Here is a 19,202-nt window from a genome sequence, read left to right as displayed (position 1 = left end):
ACAGAGACATCCATCCCATCGTCAAGTTTTCAAACAACCTGCAAGTATTTACCAGCAACAGATACAGGTCCCAGATGGAGAAAATACCCTGAGGTTGTGCCATGCTTTGTGAAACTGAAACAGATTTCAAGACGCTAGGCGCTCCTATCGGCCCAAGAAAACAGACCCTTAATGTGGAACTTGTCTGTTCGGCAGACACTGGCGACCTAAATAGAAAGCCCCAGATGGCCTTCCAAGAGACACCATGAAGACACAGTGAGCGTCCATGCTAAAGGCTTTAGGTACTGTGGTTTGTCCTCAATAAGGCAGAGGCTTTCAACAGCATACACACTACAATGTGTGAACACCTATACGCAAAAAACTCAAGTCTCAGCATAGATGTTTATACTCTAGGCAAAAAATTAACTCAAAATAGTCCTCAGATCTAACTCTGAAGGACGAAACCCACAGAGCTCCTAGAAGCTAACGTAGGAGAAAACTTAAGATGTCTCTGAGTGACGTGAACACACTCAGGGCTCATCTGTGGGAGAAAGGGATCAATGTTAGACTTTATTAAATAGTTTTTCTGTCCTATAAAGTCACTGTCCAGGGCTGGAGATGGAGCCCAGTGGCCTAGCACATGTGATGGCCTGGGTCAGTCCCCAGAACCACATCGATAAGACTGACAGATGCTGTCAAGAGGACTAACACTCTGAGCATGGCAGGCCTCACCTACAACCTCAGCACTGGACACGCTGGGGCAGGAAGATTCTGAGCTTAAGGCTACCCTAGCTGACAGGCATAGGCCGGTTGAAGGTTGGTCTTGTGCTCTGTGTATTCAAATGCTGATTTCTGTGCCCTGAGATCCAGTTACGGTCTGGACACAGGCATTGAATATTGAGGAATCTTCAGTATCAATGTGGTGTCAAGAATGCTCCCCCATTATCTCTGATTGATTAATAAAAGGCTGAACAGTCAATGACTGGGCAGAGGAGATAGAAAGGCTGGACTTCCAATCCCAGCCAGGGTTCCATAAGAAAAGAGGCAGGAAGAAGAGGTTGGCCACGAGGCAAGTGAGCATCCAGTAAAGAAGGGCCACGAGGTGGAGAAAAAAAGGGAAGGCCACCAATAAATCAGGCAGGAGGAAGAGTTGCCAAGGGAGTTCACCATGACACACACGAAACAAAGCAAACCACAGGGAAATTCAAACCACACGTAACCCAGAGCCTATGGCTGGGGCTTAGCTACATAGCACAGAATGTCAAAAATAGCTGCTCAGTTATTGTGCTTAAAGCTTGTTGAATAAACCAATAGGTCCTGTTTGCATTTGGGAGCTAGCCGGGTTAGAAAAATCTGTCACTTTGAAATTTGATCCTCTATTTGAAATCTTAGTTAGGGTTTTACTGCTGTGAACAGACACCATGACCAAAGCAACTCTTACAAGGACAACATTTAATTGGGGTTGGCTTACAGGTTCAAAGGTTTAGTCCATTATCATCATGGTGGGAGCATGGCAGCATCCAGGCAGGCATGGTGCAGGAGGAGCTGAAGAGTTTACACCTTGTTCTGAAGGCAAACAGAAGAAGACTGGCTTCTAGGCTGCTAAGATGGGTCTTAAAGCCCACGCCCACAGTGACACACCTCCTAATAGTGCGACTCCCTGGGTCACTCAGATACAAACCATCACATCGTCCAAATGGAAATGTAGAGAGAATCTTTACATGCTGTATGTATAGAAGCGTCACCTGTCAATAAAAAGTCTATGGCCAATGAGCTGAGGCAGGACTAGAAGGTGGGACATCCTGCAGGGACAGATAGGACTCTGGGAAATAGTGAGGCATAGGAGAGTTCACCCAGAACACTGCCAACCACGTGGCTGGTTTAAATGGATTTACTATGCGCTAGTCAGGGGACAAGCCAAAGCTACTGGCCTAAGGATTTAGTCCTATTCTACCTCATCTCAGTCATTTCAGGAACAACGAGGCCCGCAGCTACAGACTTCAAAATAGGAGAATGGCAGTGCTGGGTGTGGCGTCAGATGCTTTTGATCCCAGCGCTGGAGAGGCAGATCTCTGAGCCGGCATCATCTACAGTGAGTTCTGGCCAGGACAGGGGTGCACGGCAAAAGCCTGTCTCAAAGCAAATGCACAAAGAAACCTAAACGATAAGGATGGACAAAGGACAGGCAGACTGCGGACTATCAGAACTCAGTCCCGAGCTCAACCGCCGACCCGTGTGCAGGGGAGAGGCCAGTCTCCAGCCCTGCTGCACCTCTACAAGTGGGGTGAGGTCCACCCTTGGTAACAGGCTCCTCCCTCTAACCCCAGAGCATACCCAAAAGGAAACCGTTGGCTGCTGACACCTCTCCGTGAGGGAAGTAGTGCTGAACAGAGTCTTGTTCAGAGCTCCCTGAGTCATCCACCCCTCGGGAGCCGGAAGGACCGGCAGGTCACAGTGGTCACGGTTCCTTAATCTCTTTAGTCACCTGACAGCTCACTGTGTAAGACTGTAATGTGTCACCAACAGAGACCACTGACAGTCTACCTTGGTGACAAGCAGACCAGGACGCCTCCTTGCTACACACACCAGGCTGCAGTGCCAGCTTCACCCTCTGGTTGGTAGAGAACCTCGGCCTCCTAAACGTTCAGTACTCACAGAGTCAGAAAAGGAAAGATGCGTCCAGACGGCCCTGCACAGTGAACGGTGCCACTCCAGTGCCACTGTGCTTCACAACACCCCCCCTCAACCCTTTAAACTTGTGGCTTCTCACTTCTGCTTTAAGGACAATGAGGTTGGTGCTGCCTTTGAAGAACACGGGGTCACAAGGAATCATGCAGTCAAGGGATGCAGGCATTCCAAGGCCTGTGAGCATCGCAGAGCTCAACCGAATGTCTTCCTCTCTCCGCTCTATTTTTAGCTGTGTGAGTTCAGGACACACTGCGGTGTCCCAGAAAGGGAAGCAGAAGAGAGACTTGGGATTCATTTTCAAGAAAAGTGACAGGTTAACTGCAGGCCTGGCCTAGGTAATCTCCAGAATCCACAGGATTCTTTGTCATCAGACGTGACAACTGTGACAGGCACATGTGCACAGCAAGGGCCGCTGCTGCAGACTGCTCTCGCCCCTCACTCAGGCATGGGCTGGGAGCTGACGGTGGCCCACTGACCGACAGGGATATGCCACATTGAGCCTGAGAGAGACACCAAAGGTGCGTGGGTGAGGAGGACCGTGCGTGTTGTCAGCCAAAACCAGCTGGCAGAAGCACACCAAGTGGTCATGTTGTACCTGGGGTTTTAGTGCAGCCAGGCCCAAGAGCTGAACCTCACTCAGGCTGGGTGGAGGCCATCAGATCACAGGGGGAGGGACAATGACACACAGACACACACTGCTTCTCCACTGCTACCCTGGAAACTTAATAAACCTTAGTCAAGCACCTCAACTGTAGCATCGACCAGGAGAGGACATGGGAAGGCTCTCTGGCCAGGGATGAGGGGGAGAGGAACATCAATATTTGAAATGTTGCATGTGTGTGCGCCTTGGTAGTGGGGGGGGGGGGGTGCTTGGGAAGCAGAACAAAAGAGTAGGGGATTGGTAATATGCAAATACTGATGATGACGTCATCATTTTATACATTTTATAGATTTGATCCAAGTGAGAGGGAAAAGTTACAGGCCACTGCCTTATAAGATCCACATAACACTATGACCGTAGGTTTGTAAACAGCCCAGCTTTGACTCGGTGATCCTGTGGGGAGGGCTTATCCTGGGAGCTCGTAGCCAACACGTCCCATCCTGCTTAGCTGCATGGTATCCTTTGCTGGTGGATTTCATTTTGGCACAGACTAGAAAGTTCAGTACAGAACAGGTATGTAACCAGATTACATAACAGGGTGTCTGACACAAACAGGAAAGTGGTCTGACCATGCAAGAACGAGGCTGTAGGTCCCTCCCTAAATTGGTGTGGGAGTGACTCACACAGCAGGAGCAGACAACCTCCCAAGTGACTGTCTCAGTTAGTCACTGCAGCACTACCTACATTACAGGCTCTCCCTGGAGGGCGGCTGAGTCTTCCTAGGTCCAGCTTGGAGAACCAATGTCAAGCTGTGGTCCATTCTTTAAGGTGACACTGTGTCTCTTGATTTAGCCCTCTCAGATGTCACTCTTCTGGGCTTGGTGTCCCTGACTGTGTCACAGCAAAGCTTTCTTATAGGTATTTCTCCTTCCCCTTCCTTTGTTTCTTTCCCTTTTAGCGACAAGGTCTCTGTGTAGTCCTAGCTGTCCTGGAACGTGATAATGCAGACCAGGCTAGCCTCCAACTCACAGTAATACCTCTGCCTCCAGTGCCGAAATTACAGGTCCGCACCACACCCGCGCCACCACACCCGCGCCACCACACCCGCGCCACCACACGTGGCTCATATAGTTATTTCTTGAAAACCTGTGATAAGCTTGGGATCCACTACACCTCCAATTTCTTTGCTTTGGGAATTCAGCGACACTAGTATGGCTTGTTTGTTTGTTTGTTTGTGGGGGATTAGAAAAAGGAGTCTGAACCTGCTGGAGACTGGTCTCTCCCCTTTACATAAGGCATGGGGTGGGAGCTGACAGTGGCCCCGATTCCAGCTGTAGACACTACACTACTAACATGTCACACACCTCAATAAGACGGAAATTCCAGGGGACCAGAGGTAATGTCCCATGTCTTTTCTAACTCTTGAGAGAGTTACTAATTTTTATTTTATGTACATGGGTGTTTTGTCGGCACGTGTGTGCAACATGAGCACACCCACTGCCCTTGAAGGCAACAGGTCTCCGACACGTGAGTTATGGACAACTGTGGGCTGCCGGCTGGAGAGATGGCTCAGCGGGGTAAGAGCACCCGACTGTTCTTCCAGAGGTCCTGAGTTCAATTCCCAGCAACCACATGGTGGCTCACAACCATCTGTAAAGAGATCCGATGCCCTCTTCTGGTGTATCTGAGGACAGCTACAGTGTACTTATATATAATAAATGAATAAATCTTTAAAAAAAAAAAAAACTGTGGGCTGCCACGTGGGTGCTAGGAAAGCACTCGTGCGCTAACCTCTGAGCTGCCCCTTCAGCCCGAGCCCCATCTCTTATACGGTATCTCCCACTGTCAACACTCTGCTGAGCAGGAAGAGGCCCATGGTTTCTGGGACTGCAGCAACAATCAAATGTCTTCAAAGTATCACTCATCACGAAGTTCCTCGGTGAGCTAGAATGACTGCTCTGAGGTTAAGAATGGCTGCTACTCCTGCGGGAGACCAGTTTGGTTCCCAGCCCCCATGTCAGGCAGTTCACAACGGCCTACAGCTCTAGCAACAGGAGACCCGATGTCGTCTTCTGCCCTCTGCAGACACCTGCATCCACATTCTCACACACATTCCTCATACCCTACATACATGGCTCAAAGTAAAGTAAGTCCTTTGTCTTAGGGTCCCCAGTACCATGAAGTCTATCAGGAACCATCTAGGAGCCACTAAGGCTAGCAGGGGACTTTCCTGGAGGCAGCCCACCATTTTTGCATGACTTAGGATGGATGGGTGAGCTCTGGGAGGCAAGGTCCCAAGACACGTCACCTCAGGATGACTTCTTGCCGCTGAAGTGCCTTTTTGCCACTATGACACAGCCTAATGCTCCCTGGGCATCAGCCCACCCTGTTGGGAAAGTTTCCTGCAGATCAACAGGACTTTTATGAATTAGTGCTGTTTAGATGAATTAATGATTTTGTAGAATTCCTAGTTTGATTAAAATAATTTTTGAAGGAAAGCTGTAGTTGATTTGCCAGAAAGACACAAAGTTAGAAACAAGAATAGAATGTGCCCACTCCTCATAGAAGAGTAAATAAAGCCTGTGTTATAAAAAATACAATGAGCTTTCTTTTATAAATAACACTAAGAGGAGAAACAGGCTTGGGACAAATTTGTGATCAAGGAAAACATTCATTCTAGGTCAGGTCCAAGGACGACGTCACAAGTGTGCACTGTGGTAAAGCAAGGCCGTGGAAAACTGCTGCTGTGAACCTTTAGTGAGCTGATAGAATGAACCATGCTAAGAACTTACTATGGCCATCCTATAACTCCCCTTTGCGTAACATTTTATCTATGAGGTGACTTTCTAGAGAACTTTTGTCTGGGAAGGTATTAAAAGGCCAGAGAGAAGAAATAAAGTGGTGGCTTGGGGGGCTCAGCCCATCCATCCAAATGTATATGCATATGTCTGTCTGTCTGCATGTAAGTGTGCAAAAACACTTGTGGTGCTGATGAGACAGGCTGTCGGGCCCAACCAGAGAGTGTGTGTGTGTGTGTGTGTGTGTGTGTGTGTGTGTGTGTGAGAGTGTGAGCATGAGTGTGAGTGTATGTGTATGTATGAGGGTGTGTGTATATGAGGGTGAGTGTGTAAGTATGTGTGTGTCTGAGTGTGAGTTTAAGTGTGAGTGTATGTGTGTGTATGAGGGTAAATGTGTGTCTGAGTATATGTGTGTATAAGTGTGAGTGTATGTTTATGCATATTATCTATGTAAATGACTTTAATTCTTTTCCTTTATTTTCTCTCTGGTTCAGGAAGAGTTAATGAGCTCCAACCCTCTCCCCTTGGCAGTGAGGGGCTCTGAGAAAGAGCACTAGCAATTAAGTCTTTTTTCCTCTCAATTCCCTGCCACTACTAGCAAGTTTATTATCAGAAACCAGCAGCGTTTGGTCTTAGACTAGAGAAGAGTTTAGAAAGGTAAATATTACTGAAGGTTTTAACTTTTGCCCTCACAAAACCAAGTTTTGTCCCTGCAAACCCAAGGCCAACCACCGAGACCTGCTCAGCTTCGGAGTGCCGGGGCAGGTTCCTGGTGGGAGGCAAGATGGTGGCTGTGTAGAAACTGTCCTTGACTGCCTCACTGTCCCTGTGTGTCAACTCCTGTTTTGTTTTTGTTTTGTCTGTTGCTGACTGTCTAATGTGAAGGAAGAGCTACGTGTCTCAGTATCAGTGTACCCAGCACTCTCAGTAGACCAGGCTGCTCTCATCTCTTGGCCAGGAAGCCAGGAGGCCGGGGACCTTTCTGGGCTCTCCTCCAAAAGCCTCCGTCACTGGATACCTCGAGATGCCCACTTGCCAAACTCTCTGGTCTGGTGCTGAAGACCCCTATGTCTTGAGTTCAGAAACATCCTCGGAAACCCTGAACGACTTCTCAAGTCTTGTGGAAGCTCACAGGGCTCAACTCAGAGAGACCTGGGTGGGTGGATCAGATGGAAAAACAACAGTGGGCAGGGAGAGCTCCTCTTACCCTGCCTTGGGGAAGCCGCAACACAGGCGCCTCAGAATAGAACCTCTGGGGACTCTACAGGCTGCGTCTGCCTCCGCTTTACAACTCACTGGGGCAGGGGCTGTGATGCTCATTATACAAGGAAGCAGCTCAAAGACCAGAGCGAAGGTTAATACTGTCACCTCAGCAGGATCTATGTCACCCAGGAGACACCCCTGAGGGTCTGTATATACGGGAGTTTCTACATTGGGTTAAGGTAGGAGGGTCCACCCTACGCAGTACCATCCCATGGGCTGGTGTCCCAGGCAGAGTAAAAGGGAGACAGCAAGCTGGGCACCAGCATTCATGACACAGTGCAAGTGGCTCCCTCATTCTCCTGCCACCACACCTCTTCAAGGTGGGCCTTACCTTCAAACTATGAACTGAAATACACGCGCCCTTCCTCAAGTCATTTCTGTCACAGAAACAAGAGAACTAACTCACATAGCAGATGGCCAAGGGCACTCCTTCTGCCCCAGAAGGCTCTACGGTTTGGGCCCCTCTTGTGTCTCCCGCAGACCTTCCAAAGGCAGGAGGCTGGTTCATCTTTCAAATGGATGTCCCCAGATCCACCCCAAGGCCATTGCTATCGTTTAAGATGGCCACCTCCTTGTAGGGAGGGCAGTGAAACAGACATGCAGAGAAGTTTTAACAGTGACACTTCCTGGTACTGGCTCAGTCCCACTTCTGCCTCCCAGCCTTGTCTCGTCACCGCCTGTCACTGACCGGTACCTGTTCTGGTCTAAAGTACTAAGGTTGAGGGTGGGTCTGGCGTCTGTTCGGGCCCCACAGACTGAGCCCTACAACCCTCTGAGAGCAGCTGCTGTGCACACGGCCCTGTTCTGAGAGGGGCTTGCTGGACATGGCCCCTGAGTTTATCTGACTCTTCTCTGTGGCCGGGAAAGGATGCAGTGACCTCACGATGACAGCGCAGCTCTGACAACTGTGGACGCGCCCCTTCGGTTACATGTAACAGGCAGCGTCAGGAGGTGTTCATGCCAGGGACTACAGCGGTAACCAGGCAGACACAGCGTGGATCCAGCCAGCAGTCATCCTCGTAAACACACTATATCTCACACTTCCCTGTGCAAAAGCTGATGTGGCGGATGCTGGATACAGAAAGCCTCTGAGCTGCTTCCCAGCCATACTCGGGGGCTGCTCTCGCCTGTGAGCACCACCATGCATGACCAGAGCTAAGAGGGACCAGGGTGGGTGCAGCAGGTCAAGGTCTCCAGAGCCAAGCAAAAGGATCTTCACCCTGATCTCCTAATGAAAGACCCCAGCTTAACAGCAGTAACGCCATTTTGCAAGGCTGTACTTAAGATGACTGGTTCAGGGAAAGGTTAGAACACTGAGTACACAGCAGCTGCCAAGCAGGATGTGTTTGGTTGAAGGCCTGGCAACAGGACGACTTCGGTTGAGCACCTGACAATGAAAAAAAGCCCCGGGAGAGGTCCCACACCCTGGTGGGGGGCCGAGTCAGTCGTTATGTTCCAAGAAGGTAGCTAAGAAACTTGCCCCCGGGCTAAACCCTTGCCATATTAGAATCCACCAATTATATCCCTGTAACCATGCATCTGCTTCTGTATGCTTGCTTCTGCTCCCCAAAATCCTATAAAAGCCCATCCTTGGTTCCGTGGGGCGCGCCAGTCCCCCGAGTGACTGAAGCGCCCGCAGGTGCCTGTGCCTGTGTATCCCGACAATAAACCAAATCCTCTTGCTGATTGCATCCTGTGGTGTCTCAGTCTGGTCTTTGGAGTTGGAGGGTCTCCATCCCGAGGGAAAGTTCTCCCTGAGAGCTTTTCACTAAGTCCTGGGCTCAGATTCATAATGAGACAGGCAAAGGAAGGGCTTATATAGACACTTGTGTGGCACTAGGTAGCAGCTACCTGAGATGTTGGAGCAATGGTGCTGTCCCCTCACCCTTCACCAGCATAACATAGGACGCCACAGGGAAGAAATGTAAACTCACAATGCACTGAACCTAATGAGAGTGTCTGAGCTCCCAGGAAGCAGGGGCCTGATGGTGTTAGGAAGCTGATGTGACAATTTTCCCGCTCTAAGGAGGCCCTTCCAGCACTCAAAGAGCTTGGAATTAGTGGGGCAGAGATGGTTGTCTCCATTTGAGCTGTAAGGAAAGTGGGCCCAGAAAGGTTAAGTGACTCACTCTAGGTCACAATGCCTTTAAACCAGCGCTGTGTGAAACCACAGAGTCCCCTGCTTTCTAGCCACTCACTCCGACCCCCTCTGGCTGATTGCCAGTGGTATACGTCATCCGCCAGGTGCCGTGGGCAGCTCCGGTTATCAACCTGATACACCTGGGAAGAGGGAGCCTCCACTAAGGAACCGGCTCCAACAGACTGGCCGGTGGGCACCTGTGGGGGCATTTTCTTGATTGCTAATTGATGCATGAGGCCCAGCCCACTGTGGGCGGTGCCATCCATGAGGCCCAGCCCACTGTGGGTGGTGCCATCCATGAGGCATGCCACTGAGCTGAAGGGGAAACATAGGAAAGCAATGGGCTCACAGACCCGGAATATAAGAACCAGCTTTCCTTCCGACCGTGGGACAGTCTGAGCATTAAAATGAGTAATGGCATGAATTACGCACCAAGTCCAGCAGTCGTGAGCCAGTACTGAGAGCACAAAAAGTAAGAAGAGAAGAGCAGAGAGATGGGGGTTGGGGGTATGAACATCTGATTGTCAGAAAAAAAAAGCCACCTAGGAAATACAGAATAAAAGAAACGAGAAGAATCTCTATTTCATAACCACAATAGGTTTCAAGGCCATCCTCAGCTCTTTAAGAGTCTGGGGATAACCTGGGCTGCATGAGGCTGTCCCAAACAAAAAAGAATAATAAGTAAAATAAAAACCCAAACCCCTAACCCTTGTTCACCACAACCACCATGGCCTCGGGCACTCTCGGTAGGATCACCCTGGGAGACTGGAGACAGTGGGTGGAAGGCTGCCTCGGGGGTGGGGGTGGGGGTGCGGATGCCACTGCAGCTCAACAGGGATATGACAAGCCCATGCCAGGTGCAGACCAACAGTCTACACCACCCCTGCCTCGCCTGGAGATTGTAGCAAGGCCTGGATCTCCTGTGGTGAGGAGCAGCCCTGACCAAAGAACAGGCAATAGCCTGAAAGCTTGCACGGGCAATTTAAAGCATGAGTGTCTCGAAAGACTTGAAAACAACCAAACCCGAGAGCCCCTCAAGATGAGACAGGTCCAGGCAGACCTGACAGACACGCCAACCTAAGGTACTGAAACGGATCCCGAATCGAGAAGGAAACCCAAAGTCATCAGCAACGTTACCAAGTTAACTCTGAAGACTTGAAAATGGGGTTCCTAACAGCCAAAACTAGAGACGACTCTGTACACAGAAACTGTGTGTGTGTGTGTGTGTGTGTGTGTGTGTGTGTGTGTGTGTTAATCAAGTAACTGAGGTAAAACGTTAGCAACTCGTGGATCTAGGTAAAAGCAACTACTGTTCTGGTCTGACTTCTCCAGATGTTTAACGAGCTTCTGTAAGTAGGAAAAGATCCTGTTAGTCCTTGGAAAGCTTGAAGACCCACCACGTCCAACCCCTGGTGCCTGCCGCTGGCTCAGGGGCACTCACCGGTCAGGTATTCCAGTACGGCAGCCATGTACACAGGCGCCCCCACTCCGATCCGATACTTAGGGTGGCCTTTCTTGATGTACCGCAGCATCCGTCCCACGGGGAAGATGACCCCGGCCTTGGCTGACCGGGAGGTCTTGGTGGATTTCTTCTTCCCACCACGGCTCGACATGGCGACGGCCCCAGAAACAGATCAGCAAGCTCACTGTGAAGGCAGGACACACAGTCAGGGTCACTGGAGACGGCTCGCTACCCAGGTACACTACGGTCTTTTCATAGGAACAGATGACACGCAAAGCAGGCAGCTGTTGAGCCTGCTGGGCCTGCCGTCTGGCCCTTGCAAAGAAAACACATCGTCGCACAGTTTATCCCGTGACATCGATTTTATTGGTCGGTTCCATTTAAATGTTATACTGACAATGACTGATCTTAGGTGTCTTGCTTATATGCCTCACGGTGTAAAACTAATAAAGTAGGTTTTGAAAAATTTAAGCCTGCAATGCTAATATTAAACAGTCATAAAAACTATTGGACTTAGCATAATTTTTGATTGTTGCATCATTAATTCAACAACTTAATTATTATTGCCAGCACATTGGGTCCTGATCTAACAGATAACATAGTTCAATAAGTAATTTTTCCATAAAAATTTTATTATAAATTTTATTATTACATTATACCTCTTTAATGATTTCATCTTTCTGCACTTGAGGCTGGAATAATAAATCTGTAGTAAAATGGGAAGAAAGCTATGGCCTCCACCTAAAACAGGACATACAGCCAAGAGGCTGGGTTCTTACACTAGGACCCTGACCAGTGACGGGCAAGAGCCAGATGTCACAGGCTGGTATCTTGTCCCTTTCAGCAGGAACGGCTTGTGATCAGCCCCTTTGCAGATGCACAGACCTGCTGTCCCCCAGAAGACCTGCTAGTGTGTTTGCTGCCTCTGTGGACGGCAGCGTTGGCCAGAAGCCGCAAGGACCGGGACCTGGCAAGTCCTGTACATGCTTGCCTTGGTACATCCCTTCTGTTTCCTTCTCTGACAGTCTCCATAACAAAGAGCTAGTGATGGGCAAAGCCCAATCACCACTGTTGCCGTGGATGGGGAATTATCAGGAAGCACAGCAGAGAATTTTTGGGACTGGGCCTGAAAATGGGCACACCACTGCTGTTCCTGATCCATCAGTCAGAATTTAGCCACACATCTGCACGTAATTACTAGAGAGCTTGGGAACGTGCACTCTAGCCATCTGCTCCAGGGGTTGTGCTGGGGCATGTGACGAGCCAGTTCAAAAGCTAACCTTGAACCCATGGTCTGACTGGTAAGCACAGTATAACTGTCCTACACGCAGCCTCATCTGAGGGGAGGACAGTTCTCCATCCTGGACAAGGTGACTTCCAAGCAAGCACTCAGCCTCTTGTCAGGGCACCGCTGACAAGCTATACTACTTAGCCAGAGAAGTATGTCTGTCCTTGCTGGGTTCATCGTCCAGGAGGGCATCATAGTCTGTTACCCAAAAGGATATGCGCCCTGAGGGTCCCAGACACTCCAAAGGTGCAAAGACTGTACCTAGTTACCACTGCGTGCTGGCCACCCTTTGCTGTCAGCAGCCTAGGACAGGAAGATCCACCCACTCTAGCCAGGTGATCTCTGAGTCACACCCCTGTGCTGTGCGTTAATTGTGGTTTCCGTGTCTGAGGCTTCCTGAAGCATTCCATCCAGGTGTTCAGAGGTCAGAAACTTAATCTGACTAAGTGTTCAGACGTGGTGCCTTTGGCAAATGATCAGGATTAGGCAGAGTCAAAGATGGAGTCTCCATGATTGAACTGTGGTGGCTTTAAAGGAGAAAAGGGTTTTGAGATAGACAGACAGACACACACACACACACGCACGCACGCACGCACGCATGCAATCCCTGTACCATGCCTTGTGATGTTCTACACCACCTCAGGACTCTAACAGGCATGTGGCCCCTTAACCTTTTATCTCCACAAGCCCTTTTGTAAATAGCCTGCCTTAGCTATCTCACCATGGTTCCAGGACATATGATCTCACTAGGAGGCTCCTTCCTCTGTGCACTGAGCACAGCAGCACGAACGGCGCGTGCTGGAGAAACAGGGTAGGAGAAGAGGCATTCTCCAACCGCAAGCTGCCTGAGGAGCAAGGTGCGGCTGCAGAGTGCAGTTTGTCCTCAGGGCACAGACGGAGCCAGAAAGCTGCTGCTGAGGACTCCATCAGAGGGGTGGACAAGACGAGCGGTCCCGTAGAGTGCTGCAGAGAGTGCTCCTCAAGGGAGAGCTGTAGGGATGTGCCACAGGCCCACCACTCCTGGATCACCTCCCTCCCAAACCACCCTTAGCCCCGCAGCTCCCTGGACTCATGCACCTTTCCCAGACCTACACTCCCACCTCGTGTGCCTGTGAACTCTGTGGCTGACGCAAGCCCATCTAGGAGCTCCCCATGATGGAATCTGCTACGGCTGGGCTTTCTGTCCCTACGGACATCCTGGCTAGGTCAGTTCTCATGAACAAAGTTCTGATGACCCCAATCTTCTTATTCCCAGCAATTGGAGCTTCTCTCCAGACTGACTGACTTAGTTATTCCTGATACAGCTCCAGGGACCCAGCAATAAATAAATAAACAAATAAATAAATAAATCATTATATAATAATTTCCCTCTGCCAGCTCCCCCTCTCTAATGCATTATACACGTTGATCCTTTTCAATTCTATGTTCTCTTCAAATGCTTTTCCAATCCTCCCTCCCAACCTGTTCACCAGTCTAGATTTGCATGCATTTGCCCTCAACACTCGCTACACTGTATCACTGACACCTGTTTTCTTAGGGTCTCTGGCATCCCAAACCAATTTACTCTGTTCACCACTGTAACCTTACTTGCTATTTTGTGGTTGTTTGGTTGCCATTACAATAAATGTTCTCCCATCAGCGGAGAACAGAGCTGCACATCCAAAGGCCGAGGACTCATAGCAGTGGTTTGTCTGGAACCTTCTCTGGGATTATTTTATAACACCCATTTGTGAAGACCCATCTTTCAAATTGCTGTGAAAGCTGAGACCATCAAAAGTCAGGGAGATTGTTCCCAGGAGGAGTTCCCGGGAAGAAAAGGACCTGACCACTGAGATACAAGTCACATGAAGGATTATGGCTGTGACCATCGTTGATCCTGTTTACCTTTCCTCTCGGCACTGTCTGGTCTGAGTAATTCCAGCCAGAGGAAACGTGATCTTCTTCACACCTGGACACTGACCCACGGACGCTAGAGCAGAGACAGCCTTTATCAGGGGTGACCAACATTTTCACCAGTACAATGTGTTGGGCTACATCCATAGCTACCCTAGGCTTGCAGGTTGTAGGCTGTACGTGTAACCAGTCTGGGCGCTTAAACCACAAGAACGATCAATTCTGAAGTCTTCACTAGCTAGCTAAGCTACAGAGTTATGCAGACTGATTCTGAATGAAGTTATTGGCTAGGACTCCTAGGGAGTTGTACTCAGAGAACCTGTATGTGTGGAGGAATCTCATCTATAAGTGTCCGAAACACTGCCAGTGAGGCCCACCGGCTCCATTCCCTGCAGCCGAATAAATGCTTGTATCCACATGCATGCCACCTTCTAGTCAACTCTGACCATAAAGGCAAGGCAGAGGCAGTCCATCCTGCAGGGGAGGACGGTGATCCTGTCTGCGGCAATCTCCATCTACTCCTTCCTGCTGTTATTCCTGGCACTGCTATGTCCCCAGAGGCGTGTGGCTACACTACACAAGCCAAGCTGTGCTGCGACTGGCCCAGAACAGAGACCAGTCCTCTCCGTCCAACAAACACTAAATCACAGAGCGAGGCGTCTGCAAACAGAAGAGATCCGAGTACACGGACCATGGCCCGTTTCTAGTGGTAGGAAAAGCAAACCCCAGCTTGTAGCTGGGGCCTGAAACTTCGCCGGTCGATACGCGCACTACACCACCGTGCTTTCTGGGCTGTACGAAGGGACCAGTCCTGCATTAAAAGGGCAACACTGCCACTTAACTCCTCTCCCTGCTTGTGCTGTGACAGCTCCTTTTTTAAAAAGCCATCAGGAGGAAATGTGACTTTAAGGAGCCCAGTCAGACCAAGTATCTGGAAGCTTCCAGGTATTTGCTACACGGGGATCCCAACTAAGGGTAAGAGATGGCCTAGCCACTGCTCTCCTCTCTTACTCTTACTTTGGGGTGTTCCTGGCTGCTCTTAGATCAGCTGTGGTTCTGATGGGATTCCGTGGAGTTTCCCCTGTCCTCGTCTGACCCTAGATTCTAGCTTCACCTCACTGGTTAGCTTGTACAACTGGCACACATGGTTTCTCAGGCCTTGGTCGCTTGCCCCCACCTGTCCTCCTATGCCCAACAAACTCGCCTCTTGACCTCGCCAAGCCACATAGGACTCGACCCCACTAACACAACTGTCCTTCCTCTACTGACCTACAGTCAGTTCTCCAGGGCAGGGCCTGGGCATTTCTTGCTCATGACTATTTCCTAACCCAGAACAGATTTTTGGGACATACGAGTGACTGCAAGCATCAACCAGGCAGGGTTGCTCTTAGCAAGCAAGTTATAGGACTCTTTGGAGTCCTCAATTAGGAGCCCCTGCTCCTAAGCCTACAGAACAGGGATGGGGGCATTAGCAGGTAAGGGTCCAAGTCACCCCCACTCTTTCCCATTTTATGTTCCTAGAATGGGCTCCGAAAAGCCCATCAGGAACCAAAGACTACTGCAAATCCTGAACACCACATACAGACTAGTAGTTTCTCTCTTCAAATAGACCTTTCATCGACTAGGGGACACCATCAGCTCCAAGCATGTCCCCATGGGAGGGAAGAATGGCTTTCCAGATCCTGAGGAAGGTGGCAGAGTGAACTGTATCACTCCCTAAAGTTAGTCCACATGGTAGAAAGTAAGCCAGTGAGGAAGTTCTCACATGTGAATTTCCGGACCGTTCTCAGTAGACAGTGTGGGCTCTCCCTGCCTCACCATAAATCAGTACCTGCTATAAACAATGTCCACCCACCTCTCCCCAATACCTTCTTTACCTAGGGATCAACATGAATAGTCAACCAATGAAAACGACCTAGCTCATAGCAAAATGAGAAAGGGGGAAAGTCTAAAGTCTCGGGGGATTCCTTATCCTTAAGAGGAAAAAAACCCCACAAATTGAAAAGGTTGATCTAGTCAGAGAGGGTGGTGTGTGTGTGTGTGTGTGTGTGTGTGTGTGTGTGTGTGTGTGTGCTGAGTTACTTTGGCTCAATTGGTCAATTGTGGACAAGCTGTATTAAGTGCAGTAGCAGGTACAAGGCGTCTATTTCCGTGTTAATGGTAACTGTGACTGTACACCTAAAGGTTAACCTACAGGTAACAAGAAGTTTAGTGGGGTTAAGACTCGAGTCTTCCACTCCAGCACAAACTGTTCAAAACTGGGACTCCCTGGTGCAAAGTCTACAAACAAAACACTTCCTCTCTTTTAACAGTAAAACCTCAAACCACAGAGGTGTCAGCACTGAGGGAAACTGAGCAGGAGAACCCCCCTAATTGTCTATTCTTCTAAGCTGTTTTACTGGATCATTAAAAAATCTTACAAAGACTTCATAATGACTGTAACTGTTGGAGCCAAGGTCTGTCTCGGCGGCTTGTTCAAAAGTTACTCTTTGAAACCTAGAAAACAACTTTCCCCTACATATCTTCTAAGACTCTTTCAAGCAATCTTCTGCCCGGCCGTGAGTTACCGGCGGTCTCTGCAGGAGTGGGAGCGGGGCTCAGCATCTCGCACACCTGTTGTCAGGTGACACCGCCAGCAGCATCCCGCGCCTCCGGTCTCTACACACCCCACCCCCAGAGACTCTCTTCTCAGCTGTCCCTCTGCGCGCGGGGAGCCTACGGCCTTCCGGAGTCACCTTAAAAATAACACCTCCCCAGCACAAAGCAAACAAAAGGCGAGCGAGAGCAGCGGGGCTTCCATGGCTCCTCTCCAGCCCGCCCGGGCCTGCGATTCCGTCCGCGAGTGGTCCCCAGGCCTCGCCTGCTCAGGCCTCGCGGCGGGTGCCCCACCAGCCGGCCTCACAACGGCCCGTGGCTCGCGCCCCACTTTATTGTGCCCGGGAGGGCACGCGCGGGCCAGCGGCGCACGAGCAAGTAAACTCTGAGCACAGCGGCTCCGGCCCGGGCGGACGGACCGGTCTCGGCCTCCGGGCCTCGGTGCCCTAGGACCCGCGCCACCCCTGGCTCTACCGCCCGGAGAGAGGGGGGAGACCCCATCAGCCCCTTTCCCACAAAGCGCCCCGGCGGGGGCAGGGGTGCGTCTCCGAGAGAAGTTGGTTTCCGGGTTTGCTTTCGGAACAAAACCACCGGGACCCGCGCGCTGCCCCGGCAGGGCCTTGGCGGACCCCGGGCAGCCCGAGGCCCGAGGGTAACCGCCCGAGCTTCCCCGGCTCTAGGCAGAGCCCAGCGCGCGGCGGCCGTAGGGCGCGGGGGGCCCGGACCGTGCGGACCCGCAGCTTGCGGCTCCGAGGCCCGCGCGGTACTTACCGGGCGGCTGCACGGTGAGGGGCCCGAGCCCGGTCGGCCTCTTGCGCCGGTCCGCTCCGCACTCCTGCCTGCCCGCCCACGCCTCCTCGCTTCCCGCCCGCGCGTCCCGCGCTCGCGCCCTCCGCCCGGCTCCGCTGGAACCAGTGAACTGGAACCACTCGCGGCGGCCCCGGGATTCCCACAATGCACAGCGCGCCGCTCGTCACATCCCTTCCCGGCCTCGCGCGTCCGGCCACCCCTCCCGCGCCACTCGGCGCCCTGGCCTTGACCCCGGCCTGCGCCGGGCCGCGGACGCCAACGGCGCCAGCCTCGGTTGCACCCAGGCCTTGCCGCCTGCCCTCTGCCCACCAGACATCGGTCTGCGCGCGGGAGCTGCAGGGGTCGGGCCTCAGGAAGATGCTTGTTCAGAGCGCGGCTCGGCAAGCATGTGCAGTGAGCACCTACTGTGTGTCTTGTGTCGCCTCATCACCAGTGGCGTTGTCCACAAAGAGGGAGGGCACAGTTGCTGTTACCAGAGATCTCTTCCTCCAAAGTCAGCACAAACTCCGCGCCTCAAGCCGGCCCCCTGTCTTTAAATACAAGCATTATTCAAGCAGCTGTGTGCCCCAAGATCAGCTGCTGCATCTCAACTCCCTTGATCAGTGGGATTCTTCAGAACTGGCCTCAAAGTCTGGGTTTGCTTTGCTCGTGGAATCGGCTAGCTTCCTCCACCAAGCAAATGTTTGATGACTACTGGCTCCAAGTGGAGAGCTACTGAATTTAAGCAGTGCTTATTTTTACATATTAACGTGGGGGGTTGTCAGCCAGAGAAAGGGCAGCAAAGTCCATCCACAAAACCAAAGACTCTCCTCCAGACCCAGGCTGCACTAGAATAGCAGCAGGTTTTGGGGGTTTGTGACCTTAACAGCTGAGCCGTCTCCCCAGCCCTTGTGCATTTTAAAGACACGAAAGGCACTGTCTAAAGCCCCTCGCCCATGCATTCGTTATTTCAAGGAAATACCTAGGACATTCTGCACACCGTGCAGAAATCTGGGTGTAGTTGTGGAATGGTAAACAGAATAGGCAAAACCCCCTGCTTTCCTGGAGCTTACAGTGGTGGGAAAAGAAAGGCAAGAGACAAAGGAGTCATGCATTACAGGGTATAAATTCTGGGAGGAAATTGGGTCGGAAGAAATAATAGGAAAGGTAAGCAGGGGTGTGTTTAAGAGGTAGCCTTGAGGCTGGAGAGATGGCTCAGGGTTTAATGGCACTTCAGGCTCTCGCAGAGGACCAGGATTCTGTTCCCAGCATTCATGTGATCCTCATCACTCCACTCCGGGGAATCCAATGCTCTCTTCTGACATCCATGAGTACTGGGTACCTCGTGGTGCACAGACAGACACACACGCAGGCAAAATACTCAAAACACATAGAATGAAATAAGTCAGTCTGACTTTTTAAAAAGAGATGGGTTCAGCAAGAAACATTTGAGCAAAGGCCTAAAGGAGTAGAGGGAGTAAGCAAGCCATGGGGTTACTGAGGAGGAGTGTTCCCAAGTGTGAAATTCTGAGATAGCAGCATGTCGAAAAGTATTATGGGCTGGAGTATGAAAGCAAGAGTCCAGAAAATGGAAGGGAGACAGCCAGGCTTCCTGTCACTGTAATAACTTAAAGGAGCAATTTAAAGGGGGAATGACTTTATTCTGACTATCAACCCACCGCGCATGGCTCCAGTGACCAGGGCCT

General features: G+C 50.9%; 1 protein-coding gene across 10 annotated transcripts in view; it reads right to left on the bottom strand.

Moving 5' to 3' along the window:
- Positions 1-17,860, bottom strand: part of Macroh2a1 (macroH2A.1 histone) — a 62,929-nt gene extending 45,069 nt beyond the window's left edge. For 8 of the 10 annotated variants that reach the window (XR_005495266.2, XR_010058850.1, XR_010058851.1 and 5 more), the window contains exons 1-2: positions 17,479-17,688; positions 10,911-11,115 (exon numbers count right to left, since the gene is read on the bottom strand). Coding sequence is in view for 6 of the 10 variants with exons in the window: in XM_006253573.5 (XP_006253635.1) it covers positions 10,911-11,082 (172 nt within the window). In the remaining 4 variants the exon portion in view is untranslated. Of the gene's footprint in view, positions 1-10,910; positions 11,116-17,478 lie in introns of all 10 variants that reach the window. The other 2 variants (XM_006253576.5, NM_017182.3) reach the window with 2 other exon arrangements.
- Between the last annotated feature and the right edge of the window lie 1,342 nt (positions 17,861-19,202).

The sequence above is a fragment of the Rattus norvegicus genome, chromosome 17 (genome assembly GCF_036323735.1).
Source record: "Rattus norvegicus strain BN/NHsdMcwi chromosome 17, GRCr8, whole genome shotgun sequence".
NCBI classification, from domain to species: Eukaryota; Metazoa; Chordata; class Mammalia; order Rodentia; family Muridae; genus Rattus; species Rattus norvegicus.
Note: the sequence above shows the minus strand (reverse complement) of the source record. Positions and strands in the feature narration are given on the sequence as shown.